Source organism: Canis lupus, chromosome 3 (genome assembly GCF_011100685.1).
Source record: "Canis lupus familiaris isolate Mischka breed German Shepherd chromosome 3, alternate assembly UU_Cfam_GSD_1.0, whole genome shotgun sequence".
NCBI classification, from domain to species: Eukaryota; Metazoa; Chordata; class Mammalia; order Carnivora; family Canidae; genus Canis; species Canis lupus.
The window spans coordinates 2,342,323-2,363,597 of NC_049224.1; the positions used below are offsets into that span (position 1 = coordinate 2,342,323).

General features: G+C 49.5%; 1 protein-coding gene across 1 annotated transcript in view; it reads right to left on the bottom strand.

Annotated features, from left to right (window-relative positions):
* Positions 1-1,484: 1,484 nt before the first annotated feature.
* MAN2A1 (mannosidase alpha class 2A member 1) overlaps positions 1,485-21,275 on the bottom strand; it is a 161,497-nt gene continuing 141,706 nt past the window's right edge. The window contains exons 19-22 of the mRNA XM_038532169.1: positions 19,039-19,172; positions 11,535-11,729; positions 5,517-5,627; positions 1,485-4,360 (exon numbers count right to left, since the gene is read on the bottom strand). Of these exons, the coding sequence (XP_038388097.1) occupies positions 4,208-4,360; positions 5,517-5,627; positions 11,535-11,729; positions 19,039-19,172 (593 nt within the window). The 3' untranslated portion in view covers positions 1,485-4,207. The remainder of the gene's footprint in view (positions 4,361-5,516; positions 5,628-11,534; positions 11,730-19,038; positions 19,173-21,275) is intronic.

Sequence of the window (21,275 nt, forward strand, 5' to 3'; positions counted from 1 at the left end):
ACACACGTGTGCTCCGGAATCAGACCCGCGTCCTTGCACAACCACCTCACGTCTGGTCTCCTACCGAACGTTCCTGGACTGGAACCGACTGTGCTTCCTCCCGGGCCGTGCACCCGCTTTCCCTCCGCGATGTCCGCACGTCGCCCACCTAGGACTCCACCTCGCCCGCCGTCCTCTTTGGTCCCAGGATCCCGGTTGCTCCGGGGGGCGCAAGCAGGGAACCCAGGTGGCTCCACGTGTCTGAACCTCTGTCCTCACCACAGTCATTAGCACCCGAGCCAGACGACAGGCGGCGACTCTGACCCCGGGTCACCTGCCCGGAGGTCACAGGTGCTCTTGTGCCACCGGGGTCACCAGGTGGCCGTGTTGCCCCCACGGGTGCAGCCCCTGCCTGGCAACGAGGACAACTGAGAGGAAAGCAAAACCAAGAGGTAAGGACAGACCCTGGGGGACGTCACTGTACACCTGGCCCCGGCCTCCTGGGTCCCCGTCTGCCCTTGACCCGGGCTGCCGTGGGCCGAGGGCCTTGCTGCCCCCGCCACCCCTCGGCCGGCCACTCGCGGCCACCTAGACCAGGAGGCAGGCAAGCACAGTCCACAGTCACGTCTTTCTTGACAAGTTCTTTTCCCTCCTTAAGATTTTATTGATTTATCTGGCAGAGAGAAGGCACAACAGGGAGAGTGGGAGGGGGCGACAGGCCCTGCACCGCACGCACAGGGACACCGATGCAGGGCTCCGGCCCACGACCCCGGGATCAGGACCCGAACCACCCAGGCGCCCCTTTAACAAGTTCTAACAATCAAATGATTTAGGCATGTTAATAATCAAGTATTATGGAGCCGAAGGCAATTTTCATCATCTGCTGATGAAATTTTTTACGGATGATTCTCTAAGTTTCTACAGTTTGGCACAGAGACTACAAGTGCAGCAGCCTCTTTGCTGGGTCACCACAACCGAGCACAAACTCTGCAGGCAGCGAGCCTCACGCCTGCCTAGCCCCTATGAAGCTCTGGCGTAGGGACCTTTCAGCACCCCCACCCCCCGCTGAGGGCCCCCCCAGAATGCTCCCACACAGGGTGGGGTTGCCAGCGGGCCGGCAGCAGCCCCGGATCCCACGCTCCCAACCCACCGTACCTTCTGGATCAGCTCACAGGGATCCTCTTAGCTTCAGGTGTTGCCTTGACTCTCATTTCTGTCCTGCGATAGATAGAATCCGACAAGAACCTGCCCCTGCCCCTCCAGCAGACCCAGAAGGCCCCCCGCCCCCGCGACCGTGGACTCCGCCTTCCAAGGCGACCCCAAACCCACCCCCAAACTTCACCACCGCCCCCATCTGCCCCTTGTTCTCTCAAACCGCACGTTCCAACTAGAACTGGGCCAAAGGAGGAGTGATTCGTAAAGGAACACAAAGGACAGATCCTCCCTAGTCCACCCCCGACTCTTCCAAAGACCGTAAGAGGTAAGCAGCACTCCAGAGGCCTAGGTACGTGGTAAGGTTTATCTTTTATTAGAGATCTTATATTACATATTCCCAAAAAGATATAAAATCTTCCAAGAGAAAAATATCAAAACCTATTTGATTCCGAGATAAGCAACATAATCAAAATGAAAGCAAAGATTTTCCTCCGGACAAAGGAATGTGAAAACACTTGGCACAGGTACAACAAAGACATGGGAAGGTAATTACAATGTTTCACGACACGTTTTACAGCATTTTATTTTAATCGGTATTTGAAGAAAACAAGGATGCCGAGTTCTCAAACACTGCAGGTAAAAGCTCGAATTTTCCCCCCAAAACATAAAAAAAAAAAAAAAAATCACAGAAAGGAATCAAACTACTTGCTCAACTGAACATCTGCGATAACAAATGTAATAAAACCTAAGCAAACAAATATGCCACCGAGACCACAACTGAAGTCTATGGTTTTCAGTGTGTGCCAGAGACACTAAATTATTTAATCAGTTCTTGACCACAACCCAAAGCAAAAGCATCCTCTCTTCATTTCCCTGATGATTTGTTCTAAAAATAAAAAGCAGAAACTTGCTGGTTTAAAGAGAATTTCTGCTCTACCTGTGAACAGCTGGTGGCAACGCACACTGAGTAAGACCCCGACCGACCTGGGACAGATCCACCTCGAACAACCAGGAGTGGCAAAACCACTGTTATTGCATCAAGATTTTTTTTTATTTCGACTGATCAGAATTTCCAGGATGATTAAGCACATCCACTTAACCACAGGACACAGTGAACTCTCAAAGGAAGGTTTTACATTTAAGATGCAATGAAAATACTCATCTTATTCCTGGGATTTGCTTCTGGCAATCCTAAACATCTGTAGATGTCCACAAAAAGGAAGTTTTTTTTTCTTCTTTTAGTTGGTTATGCCCCAAAATGAGGAAGGAAACTTACAGTACATGTTTATTGCATGAAATTACTCCCTTATAATATCTGCATCAACACTAGTATTGTTTCCTTAGTTATTAAAGGCGAAAAAAGTTTATGGACTTATTAACATAATGATAATCTTAGGAGCTGCATCTTGATAACAAAAAAGAAACCACAGATGATCCTCAGACTACGTGGTGGTGAAACAGAAGTTAGGTCTAAACTTCTCTCTGTAAAGACGTTGGAAGGGCAGGAGGTAAAAGGAAGTTTAAAAATCAGTGAATGCTGGATTTGTTAGGTAACACAGTGAGCGTTTTTTTTTTTTTTTTCAAAAGTGTACAGACTCCATGAATCCTTTCTATCCTAAAACTGAATATTCTAAGTGTTTCCAATGTCGCTCTTACTTGAGTGTCACGTTGAGAATGATCCCAAATAAATCTGATCAGAAGTACGGTAATGGCACATGGGCTTGGAACCTCACTCTCAGGTGAGCACGTACAGAAGTCTGGAATTCACTGGGCACACGTGTCCTTTAATAAGGTAAATTGTGACGAGCTACCTATAAGCGGGGTTGAAAACGGGGTCCCCCTTAAAGCATTCCTTCCTAGAGCTCCCTCCCGTCCAACGGAAACAGCGTGTGGGTTTTGCACGTTACAAAACCCCAGCGTCAAGCTGCAGTCTTGTTGGCAGCAGCGTATTTTAACGTATTTTTCTTCCTTGTTTTGTTTTCTGACATCTCAGTACATTCAAATAGTCAAAATGTTTAGAATAACATCACCACAAATTTAATGAAACAGAGCAGAACGTGGCCAGCGTCAGCAGGCAAAACGGACGCACCTCACGGGCCGTAGAAAGTACCCACCTCCTCCCCGCCCCCCACCGCCTCCCCGCTTCCTCAGACAGCAACATGGACACCAAAAAGATCTAACAAGACTTATAAAAAAATAAGGCACATTTATTTTGATATGGTTATATTTTTTTAAAATAGAAAAACCCCTCTCCGAACCTCTGTATTCAAATGAGCCGCGTAAAAAGACACCTCGGGTACCCAGAAGAGGTCACGGTACCTATGGAATTGCTTCTTCGATTTTAGTGACAATGGAAGAAATTGCACCTATCCCACATTGTCAAGTAATGAAAATATGCCTCTTTTTCTACTACTGAATGATTCAAAATCTGCTATTTCTGGAAAGACGTACAAAGGGTGAGAAGGGAGGGGTCGAGCGGTACATTAGAAAAAAGGTGTGGAGATCAACTATGTATAGAGATCGCAAGGGTTGACGGATTGCACTTTTCCACATTTTTCAATACACGAAATTCTTCTACTGTGTAGGAATGACTGCAACCATTTTGGCCATTAGCTATTTACCCACCAGTTTTTTGTTTTTTTTTTTTTTAAATTCCGTTTTGGTAAAAATGGGTATTTTTGTAAAACTAATGAAGGACCGGCAACATGAACACTTGTAACAATCTCTTCACAACCCCCAACACAGATATAGTTTAGTTAGCATTTAACCTGAGATACAATCTGTGGAGAGGTTGCTTTAGACACTTCTTCCTTCGTCGTTGCATCGATTCATACTGAAGGTGGTGGTTCGTGGATGGAACTTAAAAAAAGAAAATTGGCTAGAGCATGGCTTTTTTTTTTTTTTTCCTTTCTTTCTTTCTGTACTGGTAAAAAAAAAAAAAAAAAAAGTAATAATCACAGAATTCATGTCCTCACAGTAGCCAGAAGCTAAAATAATGTGCTTCCTTATTGCACGTCAAACCGAGAAGGGCGTAAAAGACAACTGCTTCCCAATCCAAATCTGAAAGCCTGGTTCATCTCAACTGGATTCGGAATGTGCTGATTTCCATGGGACTCAAGTTGATCTCGCTTATATTTCGGGCGTCTGGAGGTGAATGCATCAAGGATAATGAGGAAGGTGTAAGACTTGCGACAGTAAACATGCTGAAAAGCTTCTGTACCGAAATCTAGAAAGTAAATGGTAAAAAAAAAAAAAAAAAAAAAAAAAGTTGCACAGTTAGGTCACTTTGAAGAGAGATTAGTAGCACATCTATGTATTTATTCAGTGGAAAATAGTAGGAGAGTGACAACAGTGTATTTAAAGTCTCCTTCTAAAGATAACAGGGGGTGGGGGTAGGGGAGAGGAGATACACCTAGGAGTGCTTGGACGCACAGACCACCCAGGAGAAGGGTAACCGGTGGACGGCGGCTTGCTCTACACTCTCCTTCCATATTTCTTACAACTTACCATGTGCAGGGGCTTTTTTTCAATAAAAGAGAAAACACCTACAAGCCAGCAAGCTTTAAGAACATCCATATCCTCCTTTACTCGACACTTAACACCTGACAATCGTGGTTCCTCTCCTTTCCAAAGACTGAAAGGACACAGGCCCGCTAGGAGGAGGGCTCGTCGTGCCAGGGAGTCTCATCCTGAGGGCTGCGGGGTTGCTGGGAAGGTCCTACTCTCACCCAGGCAGGTTATCCTGATGTGTCTCCCTGCATCACATCCCAGGGTCCCCCTTGGATTTCGACCCTCTCCTATATTTTCCTTTCCCCCCTTGTCAGATCCTACACCCACCCTAATTTGTAGGGTTGGAACCGAATCCCTGGATTCTGGTGCATAGGGTATCTGTGAGGTTTTGGAGAAGAGCGGGGTCCGCTGAGCTCCCCCAAGGGGCAGACCTGCCCCGGTGCCAGTCGACTGTGTCCTCGGAGCACGACCTGCTCAGAGCCGGGGGCCGAAGCCTGGACGTTTGTTTCCTTCCAAGGAGAGGCTTGGAGGAAGGTCAGCAAGGTCAGCCTGAGGACTGTCGGGCCGGCACCAGGAGGCCCTGTGCAGATGTGGGTCAATCAGGAGATCCGCATTCTCCCGGGGGGGCTGGTGAGTGTCCTGCTTCCTGCAGCCTCCCTGGCCCCCTGCCCCGCTGTAGTTCCTACAACACCTGCTTAGGCCCGCGGAGACTTCACCGACAGGATCCTGCACGAGCCCGAGAGGAGGGCTGGGGGCGTGGGAGAAGACGCCCCGCGGGCCGGCAACTAAAGGCCCAGGCACGACGGACGTCGCGTTCAGGCATGCACGTGTTCTGGAGGAGAGGCCGGCTGAGAAAATCCCATTCAGCTCACCTTTCCCTGGGTCGTGGAACAGAGCAGCCCCGTGGCTCTGCTGGGGAAGCGGCAGTCGAACCCCTTTCTGTGGAGGATCAAGGCTGCCTCGTCGGAATGCCTGCCGTCCACCTGCAGAGGAGCAGAGCGCCCACATGCACGCTGACATTCGTGCACGCGGCGACCCCACTGCACGCGCCCCCCCCCCCCCCCCCCCCCGCGCCCACCTCACCTGTGAAGCCGGGGAAGGTCACCCTCCCGCCCAGGTCCCCCGCTCCCGGCGCACCTGCTGCCCCCACCCCCCACCAGGAGGCAGGGGACGTCACATTTTAAGGCTCCTGGTTAAGCTGCCTCGTGCCCTGGTCCCCTGTGCAACCCCCGAGGACCTGGGCGTCCTTCTGGCCACACGTCACATGCTGTTGTCTCAAAGTTTCTTCAAAGAAAGCATTTTCATTTCTGTTTATTTCACGTTTAAGGTATACATCAGCTGAATAAAGTATCCCCGACTTCAGTCCTTATCTGGTCATCGAATGATGTATCATCATCCATCCCCAAACTGCAACATGCTTCTTTATTGAATGCTAATTTTTTGCTAATTGCATTAACATTCTTAATCTTTAATGCACTGGTTCATTATTTTTATATAAAAGACATTTAAATTGAATTAGTTATGCTTATCACTTGCTAGGCCAACCACATTTATTAGCTTGATGTATCATTTAAATTCACATTACGGGCGCTATTCTTCTCGTGCAGGCAGAGAGAAAACTACGGAACACGACAAGTCAGCTACAGGGATCAAGATACACTTTCTTGCAGTAAAATTTCTTGCGTCCACTTCAGTAAGGACGCCGGCGGTGCTCCGAATTTTTAAATTACAGTTCTTTTAATAAATTTTGTTTCCTAAAAGGAGGGGCGGGAGGGGGGGGAAGATGCTTCTGACAATAAGCGAAATAAATTAAAAATCCTTGGGAGAATTAAGCAAGGCACAGCTGCAGAACAGAGGGGAGCGTGCTCAGCGCTGACCCGTGGGGAGAAAGGTCCCCTCTTCTCTTCTGTGGCCACGGACGACAACCAACGTGTCCGGGTTCTGAATCGTCCTCACGAGGGGATTCGGTTTTCAAATGTGTCATTGAGACATCTTTTCTGAAGACAGGGTGGCGGGTGCGGCCTGGGCCGGCCGGGCACCGGGTGCGGGCACAGAGCTGCGAGCGGGTCAGAACCCGGCTCAGTCCCGGCTCAGACCCCGGGCCGCCCGACGCCCAGGGCCCGACTTCCCCGCTGCTTGCAGCCGCCCCTGGTCCCGCCACGGGGTGCGGGGGGCGGGGGCGCCAGAAGCGACGGTGTCGCGGTGACCGCGGCAGAGGACGCGCCGGTGCCTGCGACCCGCCGCCTTAGCCCAGCGCCTGGCGCCCGGGTGCCCGCTGAGCCCGTAACAGGCGCCCGCGCAACGATGCCCCACGGCTGCCTCGGAGTGACGGCGGGCGAGGCCCTGCACACGCACGCAGGGGGGCGAGGACGTCAGAAGCCCGAGGACACGGGGCATCTTTCCGCCTCTGCCGTGATTTTCACAAGAGTCAGACAGTACGGAAGCAGGGGGGACAGTCGCAAGAAAGGACCCGCGGGGTGGAGGGGAGCGTGAGCCCTTCTCTGAAACCTAAGGCCGCGTCACCCCCTCAGGGACCAGAGCGCCAACCAAGGAGCAGGCGTCTTGTCCAAGTTTTGAAGAATTAAATATTCATGAAAGTATCAGTTTTCTAGCAAAAATACCTGAGGCAAAGCGGCAGTTCCTCGGCTTCAAAGTCTGTCTCGTCATTTTATTTCCAAGAAAACTGTTTTTCAAAGTAGGGAAACTGTGAACTTTACTTGAATATGCAGCAAGCAGACACCCTCCCAGACAAGACGCCGCGCGACGGGGTAACCGGGCCCGGAAAGCTCTGCGTCCCGGGGGCCCATGTCCCTGGACTCTGCCCGGGCCGCTCACGCACGCCGGTGGTGGCCCTGGGCCCCCAGCGTTCAGGCCTTTACACGACCTTTGCCAACGGCTCAGGCCTTTGACGGTCCAGGAAGAAGGGATGCTAAGGAGAAGAGAGGGGGCCGAGCGTGCAGGGGGGGGCTGGCGGCCACCCGCGACAGGGGCCTGCGCTGCGCCCTCCGCGCCGTCGGGTGGGGCTGAGGGGTGTCTGGGCCCCGCTGCGTCCAACTGCGAATGCACGACATACGACTCGTTTTTCCCAAAAACAGAAAAATAAGGGCAAGACGTGCTTCCATAAAATCATAACCTCATCTACCCACACGGAACAATTCCTGAAGAACTGGCCCGTGAGGAACAGAGGCCGTAAGAAGCCGAGCGGCACCGCGGGGGCCCCGGACAGCCACCAGATGAGGACACGGCCGTGTGAGCCCGGAGCACGCCGCTTACCGCCGGGTGATGCCACCTTAGCCACTCGATCTCTAGCTCTTACTTTCCCAATTGGCTGAATGGCGATGATGGTAATTTCTGGAATCACGGGTCCTTAAGCATGACTAACTCGTAGGTTCCTCACCCCAGACCCCCAGAGTCACAGCCTCAGGGATGGGGAAATAGTCAAAGTCTCCGTTCCAAAATGTCCCCGGTGGGACCCGGACACACTGACCCCAAGGTCGGGTAGCTGGAGACACGGAAGCACCGTGGAGGCGCGCACCCGGGGCCCTACGCCGCCTCCCTCACCGCGCCTCGAGCCGTAACCCCCTGCTCCCCGGGGCCTGGTTCCGAACGCCCGGACCCTTCACGCAGTGGCCAGGGAGCAGGGGCCCCGTCCACCCCGTCCACCCCGTCCACCACGCTGCCGCTGAGGAAGTGAGGCAGCAACAAAGATGTGCCTCCGTCACGTCAAGGACGGGCCACGTTTCCCACGGACACACGGGGAGGGGGCGGCGAGGCGAGCGCCCACTCACGCGGGCCCAGCAGAGCTCCGGTCTGGCCCGGGAGCCAAGAGCTATGCCGACACCACTTCAGGGGCAAAAACGCTTCGCAGCCTCCGAAGGAACGATGGGTTACCGTAGGGCTGGAGCTGCCGGCACACAGGGGAGGGGTGCGGTCCCAGGTGTCGGGGCCTGGCTCTGGATTTTCTCCAAGTCCCCTTTGTCTTCTTTTGGTGCAACCATGAAGTGGCACTCGACATCTTTAAAGTACCGAGCTTTCTTTGATTCAGTACTTACGTTGGCTGCTTTCCAAGATTATTTTCCTGTTATCAGAGTTACCAGAGGTCAAGGGACAGAAAGCAGTTCTTTCGAGAAGTGATTATGAACGGACAGATGCACCCCGCTGGGTCTCTGGTGAGCCTTGGAACAGCTGTGCTAAGAGTCAAAGACCAACCCAGGAGCTGGCACTGGTCGACGGGATAATGCAAAACAGCAAAACCGGCCCAAGTCGTGAGTTCTGACCCCGCCCCAGCAGGCTGGTTAGGGTTAAGCATCAGCATTTCAGTCTTTATTTTTCTGGGTCAAACTATGTGCTCAGCTGACACCTCAGTTTGCACCTGAGCTGGCAAGTACTCCAGGTACCACCAGGACAACGACCGGTGTTTACAGAGCGCTTCTGTTTTCAAAGGGCTCGAAAGCATTATCCTCTCCGTCCCTCACCACGCACCTGAAGCCGGCCCAGCTGGCCATAAAGGGGAGTGGAGTCAGCACCCGGCCAAAGGTCCACACGTCTAAGGGTGTGAAGAGCCAACGGGAAACCACGCGGGTACAGTGAGTGGAGGCCGGACCGCGGAGGGCCCAGGGCCCGAAGGCCTGCACCGACTGAGCGGGCAGCAGAGTTCTGGGTCTGGCAAGTGATGAGAATCGTAGGACCAGAAGACAAGCATCAGCCGGAAGAATGAAAGCAGCAGGTAACCACAGAAAAGAGGGGGCTGGGAAACAAGGGACAGCCCTAGACGGCAGACCACGAAACCCCACACTCACTGACTCTAGACAACCGGATCTGGAAAACAAGCACGGGACAGAGTCATCTAGGAATGAGGGGAAGGAACAGTGGCCACCGGGCGCCCCAGGAGCCCCCAGATCCTCAGGTGGCTAACATCCCCTGCAGCCATGCCCAGAGGCAGCCACCGGAGGCTCAGAGTCCTCCGCAACCACCCCCGCCCCCTCCATCCCTGGGTCCCCCTTCAGCTTATGGATTCATCTAACTCAGGGAGGCGACCCGTCTCCAGGAGTGGAAAAGTGAACCCACAATTATGGCAGAGTCCATTTGTTCCATCCCCACTACGTGTAGACACTCTTGTGGGCAACAGGATGCAGGAAGGGATCAAAGAAAAGGCCAGCTGGCGCAGGGCTTCTGTTCTCACCACGTCACCCACGTTTAGGCCTTCACACTTGCTCTTGACTGCCCGACCACTTGACCCCCAGAAATCTGCAGGAGTCTCACTCCCCAACTTCCTTCAGAGTCTTATTCCATTCACACCCTTTCTGCAATGTCCTCCTCCAACCACACTATGCAAACCCCTGTCATCCTCCAGAACCATCCTTCCCTCCTTCCCCCCCCCCGCCGCCCGAACACTTGTCACCATCTAACTCATGTTACGTTTCTCTTAATTTTTTTTTTATTTTTCTCCTCCCACCAGAATCGATGCTTCAGAAGAGCCAGGGGTTGCCGTCTTGGCTGGGTCACGACAGTTTCCCTGGTGCCTCTAGCTGTAACTGTAGGGCAAGAAGTACATCCTGCAGGTCGGTTCACATGATCAAACGAGACTTTTGACATGCGCAGACATACCCAGGCCTCCTGTGTTCAGCCGTACTCACTATTACAAGCCTTATGCATATTCCTACACAGGCCGTAAAAGCCTTAAGTGTCCAAATTTGCAGGCATTTATCCTTAACTTTACTTGGTTTGCTTTAGTTCTTTGCTCTAAAACTAAACATTCTCTCTTCCTATGTTGTCTTCAAACATGAACATTCTCTCCTTTTCATACTCAGGCCATTTATCACTTTTCCTACGGAATCCCGAAGCGCGTACTATTTCCAGCCAAGCATATGTCAGTTCACAATATCAAAACAGCTCTACCGAATTTAAAAACGATGTCAAATGCCGGATTTTTATTCTTTGCAAATGCAATCTCTGACTTTAAAAGCAGGCATACATGCAAACAAAAGCAGGGCAACTGCGTTAAAATTCCTTATCTACTAAAATCTTCCCCTGTTCTTCCTCTAGTGGATCTTTAGACGTCTCTAAACAGTTGGTTTTTCAATGCAAAGGTCGGAGTTGCAGTGATTTTCAGGAGAAAGAGATGAATGTACATGGCTTCTGATGCAGAATTAATTAAAAGCAATGCTTCTTATTTCTCTGACTCCTTAAGAGACACTGGCTACGAAGGAGAAATGATGGAAAATGCCAGCAGAGCTCATCTTAAGGCCTGTTGTCCCACCTACTATTATGTGACCCCAGGCTAGCTTTTGCTTTCTTATCTGTAAAAAGATAATATCCCCCGACCTTCTCACCACAGAGAACTTTTCTGAGAGTAACATAAATTAGGAGTGGGATATGCTCTAAACCACAGAGCCACAGTCAAATGAAAGGCATAACGATCTTGCCTAAAGGTGAAGTCCTCGTGACGGCTCCTGGAAGCACAGTGAAACTCCCAGTACAGCTGACCCTTCAACGGCGCAGGTTAGGGGCGACGACCCCCCACCCAGAGTCAAAAATCCGCAGGACTCTGAGTCTCCCAAAACAGAACCACTAAGAGCCGACTAGTATTGCCTGGCAGCCTTACTGATAACATGGACAGCGGTTTGGCACGGATTTTGTACGTTATACGTGTCATATACTGCATTCTTAAAATAAGGCAGAGAAAAGAAAATGTCATGCAAATAATAAGGAAGAGAAAATACATTTTCGGTACTGCACTGCATTTATCAAAAACGATCCGAGTAAGCACACGGGTGCAGGTCCAACTCGTGCTGTGCAAGGGTCGGCTGTTATTTGTTTTCCGCTTCTCATCCCCTTATATCAAATACATTACAAAATGTAACTGTTCATAAACGCATTTTGGGATATACCTTTGACTGTATCGTCCTCAGATTAACGAGATGAATGTCACAAGGCAAAGATGACAGCAGCGGAGAGAATTCCCCTAGCAGCTGGAGGGTGGGCACGGGGACCTTTTCTGCCATCGTAAAGACGGGATGATTCAGGAAAGAAGAAGTCATGTGGCTAACGAGAGAAGGATAACTGACCGACTTCTTCTCTTCTTCCTATCAAGAAAAAAAGCAAACACGCTTAAGTGTTGTATATTTGCAGTTTTCACAATATCGACTGAAATTACTTGACGGGGTTTAGGTAGGAAAGGAATGCAACCGTAAGCACGTACTGTAATTTTATTAGGTTTTGTAAATAACAGCCTTAGACGACACACAGATTTACCAACTTCGGCGGTGAGCAATGTAAGAAAATGACAGTGTCCACTTAACTCCTGTTCAGAAGTAGCTTTTCTCCATTGCTTTAGCGCTAAAAACCCTGACAACACTTTTCACGAACATTTTAGGACAAAGTGTAACTTTTCCTGGAAACTCAACCTACCACAAAATTCCTTAAGTAGATGGGTTGGGACATCCGTACTTCTTGCAATCATCAAATGTGATCTCTTCTCCCTCAGGTGTCACCCATCATATTCTCGTGGTTTCATTTATACACTCAACTAGACCATGACACTTCGTAAGGATCCAAAGCTATGCTCTATAGATGTTAACCAATGGCAGATTTTTTTTTGGGGGGGGGAAACTCTCGGAATAAATAAGATTTTTTAAAAACAGAGGTAGCATCCCTGATCATCTGTTAAATTTGTTTTTTTTTTTAAATTTGCCTTCTTTTTTTTTTTAAATTTATTTATTTATGATAGTCACACAGAGAGAGAGAGAGAGAGAGAGGCAGAGACACAGGCAGAGGGAGAAGCAGGCTCCATGCACCAGGAGCCCGACGTGGGATTCGATCCCGGGTCTCCAGGATCGCGCCCTGGGCCAAACGCAGGCGCCAAACCGCTGCGCCACCCAGGGATCCCCGTCTGTTAAATTTGATAAATCACTGCCACTGAACGAAAACTCTCATGTATGTTATGGAGTAGTTAGTACATATTTACCTAGTACACAATTATTCAGTATAATTTAAAAGTAATTTAGTCATTGCTATGGTATATATACTTCCGGATAAGTGGTTCAGGATGTTCAAACATTAAATACGTCTGCCAGGGCTGGGCATATGCGTATGGTGGATGACACACTCAATTAAATCAATGACTAAGCAGAGCCTTAACCAATAACGCCTGAGGTATAAAAGCACACAGAGAAAAACACTGAGAAGAGAAAATAATTTACATAGAAAGGTTTTCTGATCAGCAGTGACAGGCAGGACAAATTTAATTTTGCATCTTTTTTTTAAACTGTCCATTTCACTGATAGCTTTTGATTTTGCATCCTTTTTTTTTTCTGTAATATGGGGCTCAGATGAAAGGCTTGGCTACTTATCTGTGTGAAAAGATAGGATTTATAGAAGATACAGAGCTTAAAACTCAGAATGTCAGATTAGCACTGAACAGAGGGTGTTAGCAAAGAGTGACAAGCATCTTGCCAGCAGTGAACTGTAGATGTCATTACAATTCAGACTATGGAGAAAGAGAGAGAGAGAAAAAAAAAATTAAAGGCAGCAGAGGGACACTGCAATATTAAGATGCTGACAAAAAATATTAGGTCTAAAAGAGCGGTAAAAACGAAGTACCCGTTCCACACTCCTCTTCTGAAAGAAAGATTAAGTAAAGCGTATAAAATCATATTCTCCAGAACTGCTGAAATTTCACGCATGTTGTTGAATAGTGAGGGAACAGTTTCAACAAGAAACTTTAAATGTACTCCAAGATCAAAGGACTTCATAATGTAGGTCAGGATTGCTGACAAAATCACTTTTTCAGTAATAAAAGATAAAAGATTCCAACAGAAAAGAAGACACCTGCCGTATGAGACTCGGAAGGCATGAAGTCCATTTCTAGGTCAAATAACATTCAGGAAGAGCTCTCTGGCTTTGTTCTCGGCTCTTGGAGGAATCCCCGGACGCCTAGGGGAGCAGGTGGGAGACTTCCTGATGGATTGTGCAGACCCCGCAAACAGGGATGTGCACACCGACCCAGCCAGGTCCCCTGATGCTCAGCGCTCAACACTGGCCACATGGAGCAATACTGGGTGTGGGGAGGGGACACCTGGATGGCTCCGTCAGTTGCACCTCTGCCCTCGGCCCAGGTCATGAAGCCAGGGTCCCGGTCCTGGGGTCGAGCCCCGTGTTGGGCTCCCTGCTCAGCGGGGAGTCTGCGTCTCCCTCTCCTTCCATGTACTCCTTTGCGCTCTCTCTCTCCCTCAAAATAAATGAAAAAAAAAATCTCAAAAAAAAAAAAAAAAAGAATGGCTTGGGGAGCTTTAAACCCAGATCCTCAGGCACTAGCCCAAATCTCCGTAAACAGGCTCTCCAGGGGTGGGCCCCAGGAAGCCCAAGCTTAACAGCCCCCGGAGAGGATCTCAGCTCTCAGGGTGACACAGCTCCGGGGACGTGGGTCGGGAACCGTGACCCCAGACACGCTCCCAACCTCATAGGACAGACAGCTCCTTTTGGAGTCCAATGCACGAGTCTCATCCTTTAACCAGTTTCGGATTCAGAAAATGATTCAGACTCAGAAAGGCGTTCATGAAAGGTCTCAGTGAAGCGAACAGCGTCACGAACCTAAGTCCCTCGGAGAACTCAGCAGTGGGGCCCTTCACTGTCCCCACCGAGCTGAGGAGGCGCCGCGGCTCCGGGCTGGGAAGGCAGCGGGCACCGGCCAGGCAGGGCGCGACTGAACCCCGCGGGAGGCTCCACGATCCGTGCCCTTTCTGGACATTTTTACAGCAACGAGGGTCTCAGCAAAATATTTATCTGGCGAATTACCACTTTTTGATCAATCTCCTGGAAAGGGAGTCTGAGCTGTAACCTTTAGGATACACCCAAGGCTTGTAACACGTGTTTGCTTTAGGAAATTTTATGCGTTTGTTTAAGTGGTAAATGAATTCCCCAGCCTTGTAGTAACAAGTGCACTACTATCAACATCATTGGGTTCTTGTGGGCTGGGAGGCGTCAAGCTGTTCGAGTCTAGCCTGCTCCTTGCAGCCTGTGTGAAACTATAAATAGTTTCTAGCACATTCCGATCCAGGCCACACCAAGTTGAGCTCCCCATTGGGATCCAGCCCTTCTATGTCACACGTCAGAACTACTCGCTGGGCTCCACTTAAGTTATCTGATCCCTAAACATCAAAGGCTTCCATTCATCTACATCAAAACTTGCTAAATAAATGACCTAAGATAATAGATGATATTTTTGAGTCCCTTTTGCTTATTCAGTACAACCTGATACCTGGTGGGAACACGATAAAGGTTTTTTATTTTTTTGAACTTCATCTATTAACCAGCAAATATAAATAAACGAGAGGAAAAAAATGCAGTTGGGGAAAGGATGCAGTAAAAAGCCAGAGACAGAAGAAATAATCAGTGAAAATGTAAAGAATCGTAAGATTTGGAAATAAATCTCATTTAGTGCAGAGGTGGAGCCTGGTGACACATGGGCTAAATCTGCCTGTAGATAGGTTTGGGAGGTCTGTGTGGTATTCAACAGTTGGCCAGCTCTCAAAAAGAGAAAAAAAAATCCAGGAGGTGTCACATTGAAATTGTCAGCAACAATAACAAAAACTCCCCAAAACAGGTGAGTTCCCCCCCCGCCCCCACGATACTGGAGATCCAAGTCACCCTGGGCCCCCACGTTCCCTCGAGGGCGGCTGAGTTCTAGCTCCTTGGTGGGATGCGTCCTTGTGCTCATCACAGCCCTGGGGTCACCTAACTGAGGTGTTTGCCCGTAAGACGTGACCGGCCTCCCTCATTCCATCTCTTTTCAGATCCCTGCAAGCATTCGGGCTTTTCATCTCCTGTCTCTCGGCTGGCCCTCCTACCACGTAAAGAGCTGGCATCCCAGGGTAGAGTGACACAGCTGTAATGCCTGAACACTTCCAGCTCTCGGCTCAGCGCTCTCCACGCAGGAAGGGACAGGGAGTTAAGTCTCAAAGAAACAAAACCTAAAGGGTCGGTGCCAGAGGGACGATTGTCATTTTGCACGGATGAGCATCACCGTCACACGGCCCCAGCCATCCGCAGGGCACCCGCACATCTCACGGAGACTGTCGTCATGCCAGGGCCCGTTCTCCCCGCGTCTCCGCAGAACACTCGAGAACAGGCCTCCATTCCCCTTAGTCACCCCGGTTACCCCCAGGGGGCTGCAGGCTTAGGACTTTCTACCCAGATGCCTTCCTTGACAGAACCGGCTCCTCGCCGCGGCGCCTCCCCATCGACATTTTAAACACTAGAGTCTGAGTTGAAAATAAAGACGCCGTCTAGAAAGTTCACATTATACGGGATGGAGCGTTTGTTAATCGAACGTCTTTTAAATCAATTTCGCTAGAAATTAAAACGTATTTTTCTCTTCTCTGGTTCATTTTTTATTTAAAAGACACTATTGATTTAAGTCCAGGAATCTATAGTTGAGCAAAAGAAAAATTTAACCAACAAAGGATTACAAACACATTGGATCAAATTTCAATCAATTACTATCCAAGGAGTTTTTTGAATGGGAATAAACAAATTATTTCCCTTCTAAGTGAAAGCTTTATAGATCTGACATGGAAATTCTTACTGCCATAGTTAACAGAAGCTTTGCAAATTAGTGTCTATATAGAGAAGAAAAAAAAATCATAAAAGCCAGAAACATTTTCAGGAGGAGAAAGAGTGTAGCTGCCAGCACTCAGACAATGATTTTCCTATGCAGTTTGAGTCCTAAAATTAAGCTATCTTGTCAGTAATTGATTTAAACCATGCGTCCCAAGAACTGGTATAAATCCTGACATCTAAAAATGGATATTAAAATCTTTTTTCCTAAAAGATTCTAGATCCTGGAAGAAGTCTTTGCTTTAATGAGCTGTTGCCGGTTCGTTCAATCAACTGGTGTTTTATTTATGGAACACCTACCCCAGGCCAGGGGCCCTGAGGGGCACCAGGAGCTGCAGGACCCAAGTCCCCGGATGTAGCAGCAGGGCGAGAACATGCACAGTGGGACGGGCAGGGCACAGCACAGCAGGGCACGGGCAGGGCACAGGAGGGCACGGGGCAGGGCACATGACAGGGCACAGCACGGCATGGGGCAGGGCACGGGGCAGGGCACAGGAGGGCACAGGGCAGGGTACAGCAGGGGTAACACGGTGGCCCGAGGCACTACAGCCGCTCACTCATTTGTGCATCGCGTATTCATTCGTGCAACAGATACGGTGCTTCCTCCACCGGGGACAAGTCTAGAAGCAGCGGAACAGGGCCCGGCGCTCAGCAGAGCCGTGGTCAAAAGAGGAGCGAGACGAGGATCAGGGGAGCACCTGGATGTGTGGTTCTGAGGAGGCAGAGGGCGGCGGGTCTGGGCGCTCGGGTACAAGCCACAGCCGGTGAGCTGTGGCCACAGCCACGACCCAGGGCCCCGCGCGGGGGCCAGGGCAGCAGGTGCCGGGGGCGCAGGCCGTGGGGGAGGGGGTCGGGCAGCAGGTAGGGGGATGCAGCAGGGCGCAGCAGGTGCCGGGGGCGCAGGCCACGGGGGAGGGGGCCGGGCAGCAGGTGCTGGGGCAGCAGGGGGCAGCAGGTGCCCGGGGCGCAGGCCGTGGGGGAGGGGGCCGGGCAGCAGGTGCCGGGGCAGCAGGGGGCAGCAGGTGCCCGGGGCACAGGCCGTGGGGGAGGGGGCCGGGCAGCAGGTGCAGGGGCAGCAGGGGTCAGCAGGTGCCCGGGGCGCAGGCCGCGGGGGAGGGGGCTGGGCAGAAGGGGGGGAGGGCAGCGCGAGGGGCCACACGGAGCCGCGGGCCCAGGATGGGCTCCCCGCCGCGTGAGGACCACGGCCTTCACAGGGAGGCCGGTGACCAGACAGACCTTGGGGCGTGAAGAACGGGGCACGGAGGTCAGACTGAGTTTTGGGAAAAAAAAACAGACCAAGCAGACCAACCCTGACTGAGAACCAACGTGGCAGGAAAAGAAGAGCGGAACGACTGGGGAAGCATCTGGGGTTGCTTGGGGCGGTGGCCGAGGTCCATGAGAGGCCACATGGGAACTGCTCGGGCAGGACAGTGTCCTCGCAGGGGCCATACCGCCGCTCAAGAGGAGAAGGACGGAGAAGGACGGAGAAGGATGGAGAAGCATCTCTGGGAGCAGAGGAGGGACGCCCCCGGGGGTGCTGCCGGGAGGGGGAGGGCGTCGGGAGGCTCCTGATGGGCAGGCCGGGCGGGGGGGGGGGTCCGAGGAGCAGGACACAGGGAGGGATGGCTCTGCGGCCAAGAGGGGACCAGATCTGGGGAGACGCATGTGGGGCTTTTATCGCCAGAGCAGGAAGGACCACAGGGGGGTGGAGAAAAGGAGGGGTCGGGGGGGGGGGGGGCTCAGCGGTGGGGCACCCGCTGTTGGCCCGGGGTGTGACCCTGGGGTCCCGGGATTGAGTCCCGCATCGGGTTCCCTGCAGGGAGCCTGCTTCTCCCCCTGCCTGTGTCTCTCCCTCTCTATGTCTCTCATTATAATAAATAAGGACAAGAAAGAAAGAAAAGAAGGAAGAGGAAGGAAGGAAGGAAGAAGGACATGAATGACGAATGTACTTACGTGACAAAGGAATTATAAAAAGAAAAGAAAAACGAAACATAACGAACAACAATAACATAACGAAAGACTCAGAACGCAAGAAAAAAAGCACCAGAAAATAACGATACCCGAATACCAGCACACTCCCCACAACTCCACATACCACTCACGCCCCATCACCCACCACATCAACAACCTAATCATAAAAAAGAAAGAAAGAGAATAAGGGCCGAGCGGAGGGCCATGGGAGGTGGGGAAGGAGTCAGGTAGGGAGGACAGGGGTGACGACTCTTGTGCTGCCCTAAGAAGGTATTGTCATGTTGGTCTACATCCAACTGAGCTTTAGGCGGACTGCTTAATGGGATGCTGGGGTTTTGTTTTGAGAAATGAAAACTGAACAAGACACATGAGTAAATCCGCTTTCAGTTGAGTCTAAGACCAGAATAAGTACACTAAGGTCTCAAAAAACATTTTTTACTAATCAAAATTTCCTAATAAGCACGCGCTAACATTCTATCCTTAAATTCAATGCTTATTTTCTTTCAAAATAATTGCAGAAACTTTCACCCCAACTGGTTCCTTAACGTTATTTTACATCTACATAAGAAACACAAAATAAATAAATAAATAAATAAGATGACCTAAATGCAAACCCTACGTAAGTGAAACTGAAGTTTTCTTACATATCTTTCCATCTTGTCAGTTTAGGCTAAATCTCTTATAAAGGTATCTCAATACTGGAAACTAAATCATTAAAAAAAATAATAATGTGGAAAGTCATAATTTCAAATTTTGAGTGGCAAAGAATAATCAACATCAGAATGTGCGAATTATTTTTTTTCCTACCATATTCACAACACTTCTTTTTTCCAGGAGTATTCGAAATAAATTAGCTGTAACCTTGTTATCATGGACACCTTGCTCAAGGCCGCGATTATCATCTTGCATGAGTCTTCGATCCATGATAACTTCAATCTGACCTAACAAACAAACAAACAGACAAACTGGCCAGGGTTATTTAATACAAACATCCAGGGAGGATCACATAAGTTTAGGCACGATCCTGATTTAAGCCAAGGACACAGATCCGTACAACCCACAGTATCAACAAGGGCTTTTCTCAAAACAACTAGTGTAAACGCAAAAACCAGGATTGTGTTTCTGTTCTTCTTCATTGTTGTCTGCTAAAAATCTGGTTAAGAGACTTAAAAAATGAGACAGATCAAAAATTTGAGATTTAAAAATTAACCTGAAATGTAAATCACGTCCTCCAAAATTTTTAGTGGCGGCATTTGGAATTTAAAGAGGTTTATGAGGCTCATTAAGGGAACGTACATCACACACTGAATAACAAGGCAAATACGGATGCACAGAGTCTAACAAGGATTTGAAAGACAATTTAGGTTACTCGATACATGGTGATCCTCTGAAGAAACCCCAGGATTTGGAGACACCTGCCACATACCCCCTTCCCTCCCTGGTATTATTATAAGTGGCATCACTATCCTCTTTCCTGGAGCTCAGAAAGAGGTCATATTTGGTTCCTGCATTTGCTGTGCAATAATTCCACACCTCTTCTAGTTTAAGTTGTGAGCTGTTAGGCTTTGAGACTGCAAACTAAAAAAAAAAAAAAACTAAAAAACTCTAACCAAAACAAACTAAAAAAAAACAACACCCAGGGCCACAGTCATATATTTATACTAAAAAACCCAAAAAACCCTAGTCGTAAATACTTAAAAATATATGTGTATTCATCCATCCGCCCATTCACATTTGTCATGGTATTAAAGTGATCGTTTGGCATAAAAAAGCAATACACAAAATATTTTAATGACTATTATTCCGACACAGTCAACCCAAGTCTGTTTAGTTGTTTCTTCTCTCGTTAGGGATCCATAAAACCCCCAGCGATGGTTAGAATTTTGGTTGTCACGACCTCCATATTTCTTTTAGGACACAACCGTCTAGAATTTGCTCCTTGGGCACTGAGACTAATTGCCCCGTGGCCACCTAGGGCTTGATCTTAGATCTTAGATCTGGCTTCACACCCAGATCAGCGCAATTTCTCTCTTCTTCCTGCCTCCAAATGTTAGTCCACACAATACGTGAGCCTGAGTAAATCTCCTGGAGTATACTCAAATTGTTTTCATGTTTGCAGGTATTCAAACGTCTTTGGGTGCCTATTGCAGGGCACCTGCGCCAGGTAGGACTCTTGAGCCACCCATCTTTAAACCCTGCCTTGAATTCTCAGAATTGGGTTCTTACATAGGGAGCTAGACATTAGGACTGGAGCAATCACCAACTGGACGGTTATGTCTCTTCCCTTGATAAAGGTGAACTGAGAAACACAGCTCCTCTGCCCCCAAACCACATCTAGGCATTTTAGGGGAAGCTGTCCCAATCTGTAAATGTTGACTTAATTTTTTAAAAATCAAAACATAAAAAAATTCCAGACTTCTGGGCTCCTCAGAAACTGGCCCCTCCGCATGGCAAGGACGGCCTGGCACTGAGCGGCGGCTGCCCCATCAGCACGCGGCAGCCCCGCGGCTCCCCGCCTGCACCCTGGTGGGAGGCCGTTATTATTCTTATAATGGCATTAATGTCTTTATGGCCTCATCTCCTGATTCTGTGTGATGAAAGCCACAAATAAAAATGAGAAATAGTATGCTTTGTGTGGGCGGATGTTCAGAACGTATGCATAAGCCTAATATAAAAAGTGGGTTTGTGACAAAGGGTACACACGCCAGGCACCTGCGCTCCTTTTCCTGCCTGGCTCCTTAAGACATTTATTTGACTTAGCAACTCTTAATATGTAAGCGAGAGGAGCAACTGCAAAGAAATGATCATGAAAAATACATATTATAAAGGACATCACCTACCAATAGAAGGCTTTATAAACACTAATCTGTGTCTATGATTTATTTTCTCCTTCTAGTTCTCTCTTTTGGAATCCTTAAAGTTTTGTCTCTTTATACCCTCCCCCCCCCCATCTGTGTCATTTCAACTCCCTTTCTTCTTTCGGGTGGTAGTGCCCTGGGACGATGTGATTCAGAGAAGGACCTGGGGTTGAACCCTTCCCTCCC